Genomic DNA, 14,257 nt, shown 5'->3' on the forward strand with positions numbered 1-14,257 from the left:
TCACAACGCGTCGCGCTGCGACGCGTTGTGAGCTTGTAGATCGGCTATTTTCAGAGCGCAACCAAGTGTAAAATCAACCATTACAACGCCATCAAGGCACCGCCAAAATACATTTTATTCGACTAAATAAACTGTAGATTTTAGTCGACTATAATCTTATGATATTTAGTCAACTAAAACTAGACTAACAGTAAAACATTTCAGATGACTAAAATATGACTAAAACTAAATGGAATTTCGTTCCAAAGACTATAACTGAATCAAAATTAGCTGTACAAAATCAACACTACTCTCGTCTCCCTCCAAACCTCTCGCTTCAGGTTCCTGCAGCAGTCTCTGCGTAACAAGACCCTGGGCATGTCCGACTACAAGATCGCCCTGCTGTGCAACGCCTACAGCACCAACAGCGAGTGCTTCACGCTGCCCATGGGCGTCCTGGTGGAGACCATCTACGGCAACGGCTCGCAGAAGATCAACCTGCCCGGCACCAACTGCGTGGCGTCGGGCGCCGTCACGCCCCTGCCCATGAACCTGCTGGACTCTCTGACCGTACACGCCAAGATGAGGTACACGTGGATGGATAATAGATAGGGCGATAGTCACGATTACACATTTAAGTTGGCCATTAATTGTCACTCAAATAATTGCGATTAACGATTTAGCTGTGTGTTTGGCATTGAACATTGGAACATATGAAGCCTTTTAGGCTTCGTTAACACATTCACTGCCAAAGTCTTTTAACACATTGACTGCCAGAATTATTTCATATTTTTTTAGCCAGTGCCAGAGTTTTTCATTGGAAAAAAAAAAGTACTCAGGAGCCGAAATACAGCATTTTTAAGTTTTAAGTTAACAAGGAAGTGGATAGGAGTCTAGATCTTCAACTAATCATATCTCCTTGGTCTTTGGGTGAAATTGGATTTTTTTATTTTATTTTTTCACTTCACGTAGATCTACGCGATTGGCACGTGGCGGCTTTTAAGCGGTTCGCGTAGATCTACGTGATTGGCAGTCAATGTGTTAAAATACACCCGTTTATGGCTCGTTTTCACCACGGTAAAACCTTTTTTAAAGACCTTTATCTCATCGGGGCGGACGGAAGTGACGTTTTTTGGACTGGATTCACATCCGTCCATTCCATTTTACAGGGTCCTAGGATCATTCCTAAGTTGCGTTAGAGAGCGCTAAAGCGATAAAATAAAATAAAAAAAATTGGAAAATAAAACGGCTGAGACGGTTTTGGCACTCCACGGGTGTATTTGAAAAAACGGCTATATAGATATATTCTGGCAGTGAAAGAGTTAATGGGTTAAAAGTGCACTGAAATTGAAAACAAAAAGTAAAACAAAAGAACCTGATGAAAAATGCTAGAAGGTCTCTGACGGTCCTTCCTTCCCCTCCCTGGCCTCTTGTCCACAGTCTGATCCACAGCATCGCCACTCGGGTGATCAAGTTGGCCCACACCAAGTCCAGCAACGCCCTGGCCCCGGCCCTGGTGGAGACCTACAGCAGACTGCTGGTCTACATGGAGATAGAGTCGCTGGGCATCAAAGGCTTCATCAGTGAGTGGCCCTCACAGTGATATATTATACGTGGCTCTTTTCGCTTCTGGAAAGTTTCATGTTCTGGAAAGTTCTGGGTTATCCTTTAGTAGTGGGAAAAGAGCCATTGGATAGCATGTTGATTAAACAGATGCTCATTGTTTACTTGGTATCCTATACTGTAGTTTTAAATGTACTGAATGTTATTTAGAACAGTGGTCCTCAACCTTTTCAAGCCGCTACCCCCACAAAATAATCATATTTGAACTGGTGAACCCCCAAAAGAATCATATTTGAACTGGTTAGAATCGGTTCCACAGATAAATATTGTGAAAATAGCCGATCTACAAGCTCACAACGCCCTTGTAGATCGGCTATTTTCAAAATGTTTGCCTCTTTCTTATATTATTTGACAATTTGGCCAATATTTGACCAATTTTTATAGTAAAAGTTTGTTGATTACTTTTGAAGCAGTAATGGCCTTTTTTAAAAAGGTCTTAAAAGTCCCCCCAAAAATCACGTGGAGACCCCCCTGGGGGTCCCGACCCACATGTTGAGAACCACTGATTTAGAAAGCATGTCGATTACGGACGGATACTAGGTTCACTGTTTACCTGGCATCCTATAGTTTCAAATGTACATAATGGTATTTAGATCAGTGGTTCTCAAACTTTTTCATGTCAAGGACCCCCAAATTGACACTTATTAGCCCGCGGACCCCCATTTCAAAAGATATGCCAGGGCAGGGACCCCCATAAGAGAAGATTTTTTACGGCTCAACCATTTTAATTTCAAGGACCCCCAGTTTGACATGCATTAGGGCTACAGTACAGACCCCCATTTAATGGCATTTCTATCACTTGGACCGCAATTTATATTGTAAAATCTATGTCAATTTAACTCTGAGAGTGTACAAATGGAACCAAATGGACCCGTTAGGGTCCATTTGGTTCCATTTGTACACTCTCAGAGTTACAGACCCATAAGGGTCCATTTGGTGCCTAATCTATCATTTAGCTATGGACCCCCTGGAACTCCCTCAAGGACCCCTGGGGGCCCCCGGACCCCACTTTGAGAACCAATGATTTAGATAGCTAGTCGATTAGATCAGATACTAGGTTCATTGTTTACTTGGTATCCTTGTTTCTTTGAGGCACTACACTGTTCTCTCTGCACTCTGTTGTCTATTTGTGATTATAGCTGTTTGTTGAGTACAGTGCTTTATTCCGACCGCACGCTTCACTCTGGATAAGAGCGTCTGCTAAATGCCTCAGTTGAAATTGTAAAAGTAATTGTCTTCTATGAACGCTGAACAACTTTAACCCATTAAGACCGGGAACGCATCTTTGTCATTTTAGATTTCTTTGGCTATCAGAAAAAAATCAGAAATTGCAGATCTACAAGCTCATAACGCGGCACCGAGTGCCACGTTATGAGCTTGTAGATCTGCTATTTCTGATTTTTGGGGGAAGTGAACACTTGTAACTAAAATATTTGCTTCTTCCCTGGAACAAAATATTTTGAGATGGGCGTCCGTGGCGTCCAAATACATACATGAAAAAGTTTGAGAACCACTGATTTAGAAACAATAGTTTTACAGAAAACTGTTAGGATTTAGAAGACATTTTGTAGAATCGGCCTCAGGTCTTAATGGGTTAAACACTGTGGGACTTTTCCACACTCTGTGTGTGTGTGTGTGTGTGTGTCCAGGCCAGCTGTTACCCAACGTGTGTAAGTCCCATGCGTGGGGCATCCTGCACACCCTGCTGGAGATGTTCAGCTACAGGATGCATCACATCCAGCCTCACTACAGAGTGCAGCTGCTCAGCCACCTGCACAGCTTGGCTACGGTTCCTCAGACCAACCAGAACCAGCTCCATCTCTGGTACTAGGATAACACTTAACGATCAGTGGTGGAAAAAGTACTCAAATGTTTTTACTCAAGTAAAAGTATAATACTCTGCAATGTAGAAATACTCTGTTACTAGTAAAAGTCCGGAATTCAAAGTTTACTTGTGTAAAAGTACAAACGTATTGGTATCAAAATGTACTTAAAGTACAACAGTAGAAAGTAGTCGTTTGGCAGAATGTCCCATTTCACAAGTTTTCAAATGTATAAAAATCTTTTGAAAATAGCAGATCTACAAGCTCACAATGCGTCGAGCTTGTATTTGAAAATTTGCTATTTTCAAATGGCCGAAATGCATATTGGGCTGAAGTGGTTACTGTATGTTTTGTAATAATATTCTAAATCTAAAAAGTAACTAAAGTTTTCAAATAATTGTAGTAGTAGTAAAAGTACAATATTTGCCTCTGAGATGTAGTGGAGTATAAGCAAAAGTATTGAAAATTGGAAATACTCCAGTAAAGTAAAATACCTCAAAATTGTACTTAACTCATTCAGTGCCAATGACTTCGCAGACGTCACGTTTTTCATAAGCCCAGAGTGCCAATGACGTCTGAGACGTCATGAAAAAGAAGGTTCAGAACCCAAGATATGATGATTTGAAGATTTGCTGCTCCATTTACTTCTTGTTTAACTTCTTACTGAAAAAAATGTATTTTTGGCCTTGGCACAGGGGTGATATAGCCAGAAATATTTTTGGCACTGAATGAGAAGTACAGTACTTGAGTAAATGTACTTAGTTACTTTCCACCACTGTTTATTCCACTCTCGCACTTGTCGCTCTGGATAAGAGTCTGCTAAATGCCTAAATTGTAAAGTGAAATTGAAATATTATAAAGCACAGGGTTTTTTTTCTGACCATATTGAATCGTCTCTCCCATCATCACGTTGTGTCCCGTAGCGTTGAGAGCACGGCGTTGAGGTTGATCACGGCGCTGGGAAGCTCCGAGGTGCAGCCCCAGTTCACCAGGTTCCTCGCCGACCCCAAGACCGTCCTGTCGGCCGAGTCCGAAGAGCTGAACCGAGCGCTGATCCTCACCCTGGCCAGAGCCACCCACGTTACTGGTAAACTAACCTGTCTGGAGAGATGGGACTATTAACCGTTGTTTTACTATTAACCGCGATTTAAACCCTTTAAGACCGGGAACACATCTCTGTCATTTTAGATTTCTTTGGGCTATTAAAAAATAGCAGATATACAAGCTCATAGCGCGGCACTGAGTGTCGCGCTTTGAGCTTGTAGCTATTTTTTTTAAAATGCTTGCAAATCTTTGAATATATATGTTTTTAAAGCAAACATTTGTAACTCAAATCTTTGTTTCTGGGGGTCCCTGGAACAAAATATTTTGAGATGGGGGTCCGCGGCCAAATACAAATCATTTTGGGGGTCCTTGACATGGAAAAGTTTGAGAACCACTGATATTATAGCAACATAAATTTTTTTTTCCAAAAAAACTGTTAGGATTTACTGTAGAATACATTTGTAAGTGTGTTCACTTAAAAAAAAGATACTCAAAGATTTGCTAAATAATTTATGATTTTTCCAAAACATAGCAGATCTACAAGCTCATGAGCTTGTAGATCTTCTATTTTTGATTTTTTAATGGTTAAAGTGGTGCTTTCCCGGTCTTAATGGGATAAAGGGGGTGTAAGTCATTTTCTTTTAAATAGGTGGTGGTAAATAAGTATATATATTATTGTCTGTTGACCAAATGTAATAAAGTCGGTTTACTTTTCGAAACTCACCCTGTGAGTGCCTGGACCTGGATTTTTTGAATGCCTTTTTATGCATAATGTTCCCTCTCTCCTGAATATTATTCCTTTCCATGAGCAACCGGAGGTTTGGAGGGATACCAGCATAGCACCCCTGTAACTTCTCTCGCTGTGTGTGTGTGTGTGTGTGTGTGTGTGTGTGTGTGTGTGTGTGTGTGTGTGTGTGTGTGTGTGTGTGTGTGTGTGTGTGTGTGTGTGTGTGTGTGTGTGTGTGTGTGTGTGTGTAGATTTCTTCACTGGGTCAGACTCCATCCATGGGACGTGGTGTAAAGACATCCTGCAGACCATCATGGCCTTCACCCCTCATAACTGGGCCTCACACACACTGTCCTGTTTCCCTGCTCCACTACAGGTACTGTAAACGTCTCTCTCACACACACACACACACACACCAGTGCAAAAGTGGTCGGGTTGGTCAACTTTAGCAGCAGATCCAGCGAGCTAGATCTAGATATAAACATTCGAGATATTAATATCGCAAAATGCAACGATTTGGATGGTATCAATTACCCCTGCTTTGCTCTCAAACTGGGGCTTGGGAACCTCAGGGGGTGCCCATATCATTTTGGGGGGTCCCCAGATGATTAGCTTAATGTGCAACATTGTTTTCTCTCAACAGAAAACAAACCAACATCTAGTATACAAGTGTATACAGGGTATCTGCACATGTGTAAAGTGACAATATAATGACTTTTAAGACCTTTTTAATACCAAATTGGCCAAATTGTCAAATATTACCTAAGAAAGTGGCAAACATTGTGAAAATAGCCGATCTACAAGCTCACAACGCCTGCGAGGCGTTGTGAGCTTGGAGATCGGCTATTTTCACAATGTTTATCTGTAGAACCGAGTCAAACTAAATGTAATGTCTACAAACTGCTTGTTAGGGTGGGGGGTCCCCAGTTCAAATATGATTATTTTGGGGGGGGGTCACAGCCTGAAAAGTTTGTTCATCTCTCTCTCTCTCTCTCTCTCTGCCAGGCGTTCTTCAAGCAGAACAACGTGCCCCAGGAGTCTCGCTTCAACCTGAAGAAGAACGTGGAGGAGGAGTACAGGAAGTGGAAGTCCATGTCCAACGAGAACGACATCATCACGCACTTCTCCATGCAGGGCTCGCCGCCGCTCTTCCTCTGTCTGCTGTGGAAGATGCTGCTGGAGACCGACCACATCAACCAGATAGGATTCAGGTAGGAGACCTACCGACCACATCAACCAGATAGGATTCAGGTAGGAGACCTACCGACCACATCAACCAGATAGGATTCAGGTAGGGTGGATGGACACCTGTGTTTAGGGACAGGTATCGTTTCGCGTTTTATCGATTCCCCCTTTTGGGTCCCGTCACTAGAAGCAGGGACGTGTGTTTTCAACAGTGGTGGAAGAATACTCACATTTTTTACTTGAGTTAAAGTATCAATACCGCAATGTAGAAATACTCTGTTAAAAGTGATAGTTCGGAGTAAAAAATGTACTTAGGTACAAAGTTATTGCGAACGCGGAAGGAGGCCCAAGTGCAGCTTACTATGAAACCGTGCTCGGGTTGTGTGTGTGTCGCCGCGCCTCCGCCCAAGTGCAGCTTACTATGAAACCGTGCTCGGGTTGTGTGTGTGTGTGGGTCTCTGTGTCTCTGTGTGCGTGCACTGCCTGTGTGCAGCCGCCAGAATGCACTAGAGTGCAGGAATGTAGACAATGCTCTGATTAAAATGCACAACAGCCTGCAAAACACACACACACACACACACACACACACACACACACACACACACACACACACACCCACACACACACACACACACACACACAATGTCAATGTTCTCTCCCCATCACGGTGAAATAACACGGATTACAAGTCCGTAAATACACAATATTTTCGAGCTGCGTTCGCGCGTCTTACTTGTTTGTATCAAAATGTACTTAAAGTACCAAAAGTAGCGTGGTTTATGCTTCGTTCCGCGTGATGTCGCGCTGTTAGCATAGGCGATATGCAAGACCACAAGCGGTGCAGAGTTTGTTCTCAAGACTACAAGACTGTCCTCTTTGAGTTGAGCGCGCCTTTCCCTTGAAGTGAGCTGCATTGACCCACCTGTGCGGTCCCCTCTGTCCCGACAACAGGGTGTTGGAGCGCATCGGGGCTCGTGCGCTGGTGGCCCACGTGCGCACGTTCGCCGACTTCCTGGTGTACGAGTTCTCCACGTCGGCCGGCGGACAGCAGCTCAACAAGTGCATCGAGATCCTCAACGACATGGTGTGGAAGTACAACATAGTGACACTGGACAGACTCATCCTGTGTCTGGTGAGGACACACACACACACACACACACACACACACACACACACACACACACACACACACACACACACACACACACACACACACACTCACATGCATTTGTATTACTACACTTGTCAGGACATTAAAAGTTTAGGACGACGGTTGTATGAATGCCCAGAGACGTGCAGAGGGACTTGGAGAGGCAGGGGCTGGAATTTCAAAAGGGCACCTATTGCTGGCGCTGGCCGGATGATGTTTTTTTTTTACATTTCTACCCAGATTTAGAGGAATATCTCATTTTAAATTAACACTATGAATCGAGGGTTATAAATAACTCCACAAACATGAACAATATTCACACAAAAGTTACTGTCACTGATGATCTATATGAGCAATTCAGCATATTACTCTACAACAGTGGGACACAACCTTCTTGCCCTGATCACATTGACAAAAAAAACAATCTTTGCCAGAACAGCCACAACAACAACCCAGCCTGCCCTAACAATCCAGTATAGCCATAAATTACTGGTTAACAAAGTAAAATGAGCAGTTTCATAAAGCACTTAGATAAAGACTCCGGCCTGACTGCGGCCCTATGCTCCATCTTGGAGCCTAAAGGAATAAGTCAAGTAAGTCAAGTAGATAAAGACTCTCGTAGATGTATTTTATCGATTTTGAAATCCTTTATCTCTACTTCGAGTAGGGCATTTGCGTTTTTTTCACCATTTATTTTTCACCATTATAAATGCTGCATTCATGGTCTGGAGAGAGCACCTTTTTTACCAACGGGTAAATGTGCAGGGGCTCAAGCCCCCTTTCATGTCTGTGTGCATGTGAATGCAATTCATAAAACCGGGCATTTTTAACTGTAAGCTTAGCGCCGATAAATAGCAGATGTACGACACATACACATGCACACAGCCACACACAGTGTTTAATGACACGAGACCAGAGTGATATAATCCCCTCTATTCTCCTCTCCTCTCACCCATTCTCCTCTCCTCCATTCTCATCTCCTCTCCTCCATTCTTATCTCCTCTCCTCTTATCTCCTCCTCTCCTCTCTCAGGCCATGCGTAGCCACGAGGGCAACGAGGCTCAGGTGTGTTACTTCATTATCCAGCTTCTGCTGCTGAAGCCAAACGACTTCAGGAACCGAGTCAACGACTTTGTCAAGGAGAACGCTCCCGAGCACTGGCTGCAGAGTGACTGGCACAGCAAGCACATGACCTACCACAAGGTACACACACACACACACACACACACACACACACACACACACACACACACACACACACAAACAACACACACACGACATTGGCCTACCTGGATGTCCTTATTGAAAAGATCATGCTGTTCCCACCCCATTAGTATATTTGCCTATGTCAAGAGTGTGACCTACTGTAGGCCATTTTATGTTGCCTAAGTCAAAGACAATGTGACTTGGGCCAGTTTGTTTTTACCTACCGGTAAGTCATATTGTCTTGTCTGGAGTCAGTTAATCCACAAATAATTTGGCCTAAATCAGGTTTGCCTAAATTAAAACATAAATTGTCGTAAGTCATTTAATCTTATGTTACAGAAATGACAGACTGTGTAATTTGTGTGTCAATAGTCATATATTGTTCTAAACTTTTTGGGTGAAAGTATTTAGAAATATCATATAGTCTGTTTTGGTTCTTTTTTTTCTGTTTTCTGAAAAACTCGAAGTGCACGAAGCGACACGTTTTGAGCTTGTAGTTCTACTTCATTCCTACTGACCGCCAGAGGCAGTGTTTTCAACACCTGGATATCATCGCGCGCTCGCGCATAGGTCGAATATTAATACCAACAAAGTCACTCGTGACCTGTGTGCACGCACGCCACCTATATAGGGGCGGGGCACACAGCATTCATCCTCTTTCATCTTTTCGCCTCCAGAAGCGTAGGTCGATACTTGCAGCTGCGCGTGAAGTTTCGTAAACCAACACGGTTGGGGCTACGGACTACGGTCCGTCCTCCAGAGACTGCGTAGCCTGCTACCATGGAATTACGTTACCCCGTTTATAGGGGCTGTCGGAAAGGAACAAGGAAGGAGGAAAAAAAAAAAAAAAAAAAAAAAAGCGGTGAATGGAGTTAGCGGTTGCTTGCTAGCATTGGAGCTAACGACAATAACACCGTTGACTTTCCCCACTCCACCGTTGTTGTTGAACCTGGCACGGATAACTATGGAGCCATAGCTGTGCATTGGCGACGGTGAGTGCATGTATTGTGCTGTTTACAGACAAATAAAGTAAAAGAGGGGAAAGTATTCAGCGTTGAGGATGTATCCCATTCTGCCGCTTTGAGAAGACCGTCTCTCGCCTCGATGACACGATGGCGGTGGAGCCAGATTGACTGGTTAATGTGTCTCATAGAAGGTGTTCTTTCGCCTCGAGGAGACGACCAAGGCGTTAATGCGAGCAGTGGCAGATAACTGGGCTCCATTAAAGTACAAATACCTAAGCGAAATTGTACTTAAGTACAGTACTGAGTACATGTACTTAGTTACTTTACACCACTGTATGAGCGCTCTTCTGTGAATGTTTTTGCTGAAAGTGGTTCTCACTTTGACGCAGACATTCTATCTACCAGACATATGGCGCGTGTTAGCTTGATTGCTATCCGGCTCAGTCAGTACACTGTCTACCTGCAAGTCTGTAGGTCCCTGGTTCAAACCCCAATTTAACCAGTCAAAATATAATTTAGCTGCAGCTAATAAAGGACATCCATAGTGTGCTTCACTCTGTCGTTATTGGACGATATACTGTGTACCTATTACTACATGTACTTGGGCCGCGCTATGAGCTTGTAGATCTGCTATTTTTGAATAGCCCAAAGTGTAAATAATGCTTTTTAGCTCAAATCTAAAAATGACACAGTTCCAGGTCTTAATGGGATAAAAGAGGTCTCGCTGATCAATGACAGCTGACTTAAGCAGCATATATGCCAATACTGCCACTGTGTGTGCTTAACCTCACAGTTTGAGTGTGTATCATAGCTTGAGTGTGACTCGCTGCTGCTATTCAGGTTATACTGCTTTGTGCTTGGTAGTAAAATGGAATTATAATACTGGTATGGTTCAAGTGTGTCTTGCCTTGCCATCACTTGGTTTTCATACTGTGGGTACTTGACACATGACTTGACACTGTGGCTTGAGTGGTTGTCGCTCTTTGCTACGACAAAGTTACATATTAGTAACATTGTACTCTGGGTACTGATAATCAATAAGCTTTGTTTATTGGCAATGGATCCCCATTAGCTGCGGCAAAAAGGGAAACCAGCAGCTATTCTTCCTGGGGTCCAAGACAACATTAATTAACATTAATGTTAATTGTGTTAATTGTGTCCAAGACACAATACATTAACAAGTACATATGTACTTGACGCTGTAGCTTGAACGATTCTCGCTCTGTTGCTATGGCTACGTTACCAATAGCACAAGTGTATCTCACTCTGCTGCTGTTACCCACTAATACTGTGTGTACCTGGTACTCACTACTGCTATTCAACATATGCAGTATACTGTGAATACTGATGTCATAGCTTGAGGGTATGTCGCTCTGCTGCTATCCAGATAATACTATGTGCTTGGTAGTAAAATATTCTTAAAGAATTCTATATGACGATTGAAGTGTGTTTCGCTTTGCCACTTCTTGACTATCATACTGTGTCCTTGACACTGTAGCCTGAATGATTCTCGCTTTTGCTACGGCTACGTCATCAGTAGTATTGAGTGTCTCACTCTGTTGCTGTTGCCCATGGATTATTGCAACAATTGCTGGTCCCAGAAGGGAAGGTCCATTACTTGTGCTGGTCATGTCCTGACTATGGTGCCTGACACAGGCTATGGCTGTGAATGTTTGGCTAATTGCAGCGGCATACTGCTGGCAGAAAGGCCGACTGGGTTGGCCTGGTTGGGGCGGATTTGCCTCCCACAGGGATGCTAGCATTGAGCCCTCGGGATGCTTTCTCAGCTAGAGGAATTGTCAGGATGACGAACTCTGGGCCACTGAATTGAAAGCAGTACATGGAAGTACAAATTCACAATACAAGGTCTACTAAATTGGAAAACTCATTAAGCACTGAGCTTGTTTAAGATGAGATCCCCATGCACACAAATCATGATGAGGCTGGACAGGGAAAAAGAAACAAGAAATAATGACTGACAGTCATGTTATACATTTTGCATTTGTAAGCGCCACTGCGGCGTGCCCCCCCAATGGAATATACCCTTAGCATTGGGAGTGTGTCTCGGGGACTGCTTGTCAATCGACGAAAGAAGGGAAAAGGATTAGCGTTGAGAGTGCATCTCGCTCTGCCGCTTTGAGAAACCATGACGGGCGGCCCACCGCCATATAGCGTAAGCATTAGGAGTGTGTCTCGCTCCGCTACTGCTTGTCGCTGGAAGAAAGGAGTGGAAAGTATTAGCGTTGAGAGTGTGTCTCGCTCTGCCGCTTTTGGAGGGACCACGCCACTGCGGCGTGCGCCCACTGGAATATACCGCTGGCATTGGGAGTGTGTAGCTCCGCTACTGCTTGTCGCTGGACGAAAGCGTTGAGAGTACATAGCCCAGCTGGCCATATAACGGCTTGGCCTAAGTGGATGCGTCCAACAACTATCGTCGTTGTACACCCTCGGTGCCGTACATCATGAGATTTGGCATGTGGGCCAGTTCCAGAACCTCTTACCAAGGACTGGTCAGCCATGGGGAGTACAGCCCAATATGGCCTAGACCTAAGGCTAGTGGTTGATGCCAACATTGCTTACTTTACTTACATTACCTTACTGTAAGTCGATCCGGATTAAGAGCGCCTGCTAAACGCCTAAACTGTGAACATTGCTTCTCTGGTGGTGTCACTAGATGAAGCTGTTGAGCTGGATGACCGTTGCTCATGGCCACAGTTTTAGCTGGTCTGCTAACTAGAGCCATGCCACAGCGGCTGGAATGTGACGTATTGGACATTCCCTTGACTACCTCGCCCTGGCCCTCCGGCATGCGAGTGTTGATGCGCAGACACAGCGCCTATCCAGCGCCTATCCAGCGCCTATCCAGCGCCTATCCAGTGCCTACCCAGCGCCTACCCAGCGCCTATCCAGCGCCTATACAGCGCCTATACAGCGCCTATACAGCGCCTATCACTCTAGGCGTTTGCTTGCATGATTAGAGAATTGGCACTGTTTACTTTGGTAATGAGCCAGAGCCTCTGGGTGTCCCGGGTTCGACGCCAGGCCAGAAGTGGGTCGATGTGTGTCCCTGTCTGAGCCCCTAATTGCCCCATGAGCGCCGGAGAATGGCTGCTCACTGCTCCTAGTAGTTCTAGGATGGGTAAATAAATACAGCGGACAAATTTCACGCATGTACAAATGGGCATGTATATTTGTGGCTTGGGCCTCAAACCCCAAGACTGCAACAGAATGGTGAGGGTCTCCAGCCAGTGTCGCTAATGCACTGGACCTGCGTGCAGTGCACCTGGCCCTCAGGATGTTTATGCCATGTTCAATAACACAATATGTCAACAGTCTGCCTTCTGGGGCGCTTGACCCAGTCAGTCTCTGCAGGAGGCTTGGAAGCTCCTTTCGTGGACCTTGCCTCATCTTGCAAATTTCATAGCAATGCGCTTGTTGGGTGTACAGTCCAGGCTGCGGACTTGTTTCCCACTGGAAGCCTCTTGGATCCGACAGCAGTTCGGATCACGTGCATAGGTATGGCAGAGCGGTAGTACCGTTAGCCTTGAGGGCATAACGCGTTGTTGACTGTAGGTCTCCCTTCCGGGACAGACCAGTCCGTTACGGCAAGATGCTTTGGCCTACTGCAGCTTCTCAATGAAGTGCCTTGGCCTCTCCACAGGGACAAGATCTCCTGTCACAGTTAGGGGGGGAGGTGCATGTGGCATCCTCACTCCTAACCTTCGGCTGCGTCATTGACCACTGAAATTCAAAACTATTGTCCGAAAATTACTGGATTTTTGTGCATCGTACACCAGGGCGTTGCACGCCAGCGAGTGTAGACTGTGCTCTAGTCGGGACAAGGGCCACTGCATAGGTGGGAGCGTTGCTCTGTGCTTATGCTGCCCTAGATATCTGCGGATGATGTTAGATAGAGGGTTCAGCCTCTCTACCATTGAGATACTCTCCGCGTGTGGCCCCCACAGGTTGCATGGGTGCCTTCATGATGCTTGCCTGTGGTATTGGAAGCTTTGTCCTAAGCCGGTACATCGGGCTGCTCTCAGATGACTATCTGCTAGTACTCTTTGTCCTCACTGCTTCATCTGCAAAAGTGAGTAGATGGGCTTCATGCCCTGGCCATTGCCAGAGACTGTTAAAGTGGGATTCCGATGGGTCTGGGTTTACCATATGGCCGACCCCTCCTTACGTCCTCAGAGGCTTTCTGCATTTCACGTCAGCTAGCCTGTTGATTTGTTAGTTTGCTCCTCAACCAGAGGTGGAGCAACTGCATTCTAGTACCTGCCTATTGTGTCCCGTCCGGGCTCTGTGGCAGGACATAGCCGTGATGGCTGGAGTTTGGTTGTATTTGTCTGGGAGGAAGGGTACAGCTGTGCCTTGGCTTAATGGAGACTTTCATTGTTGCGGTCAGGCAAATGTACGTCTTCAGGAGGCCTCTAGGTTCCCCCAAGGCCTTTTTTGACCGCGGGGGTTGCCAGAGCCTCTCCCTCAGTGATACAGGCTTGGAGCAGGCCAGGAGATGCAGCCGAATGAGCTTCATCTTTCATGGGCTTTTGCC

At 45.1% G+C, this 14,257-nt stretch overlaps 1 protein-coding gene across 1 annotated transcript in view; it reads left to right on the forward strand.

Moving 5' to 3' along the window:
• The window catches only part of med23 (mediator complex subunit 23), a 46,239-nt gene that overhangs the window by 21,456 nt on the left and 10,526 nt on the right, over positions 1-14,257 (forward strand). The window contains exons 14-21 of the mRNA XM_080453487.1: positions 321-566; positions 1,420-1,562; positions 3,252-3,426; positions 4,349-4,512; positions 5,448-5,572; positions 6,202-6,407; positions 7,333-7,513; positions 8,564-8,734. Of these exons, the coding sequence (XP_080309613.1) occupies positions 321-566; positions 1,420-1,562; positions 3,252-3,426; positions 4,349-4,512; positions 5,448-5,572; positions 6,202-6,407; positions 7,333-7,513; positions 8,564-8,734 (1,411 nt within the window). The remainder of the gene's footprint in view (positions 1-320; positions 567-1,419; positions 1,563-3,251; positions 3,427-4,348; positions 4,513-5,447; positions 5,573-6,201; positions 6,408-7,332; positions 7,514-8,563; positions 8,735-14,257) is intronic.

This window comes from Gymnoscopelus braueri, assembly GCF_963280865.1.
Source record: "Gymnoscopelus braueri genome assembly, chromosome: 16".
In the NCBI taxonomy this organism is placed as follows: Eukaryota; Metazoa; Chordata; class Actinopteri; order Myctophiformes; family Myctophidae; genus Gymnoscopelus; species Gymnoscopelus braueri.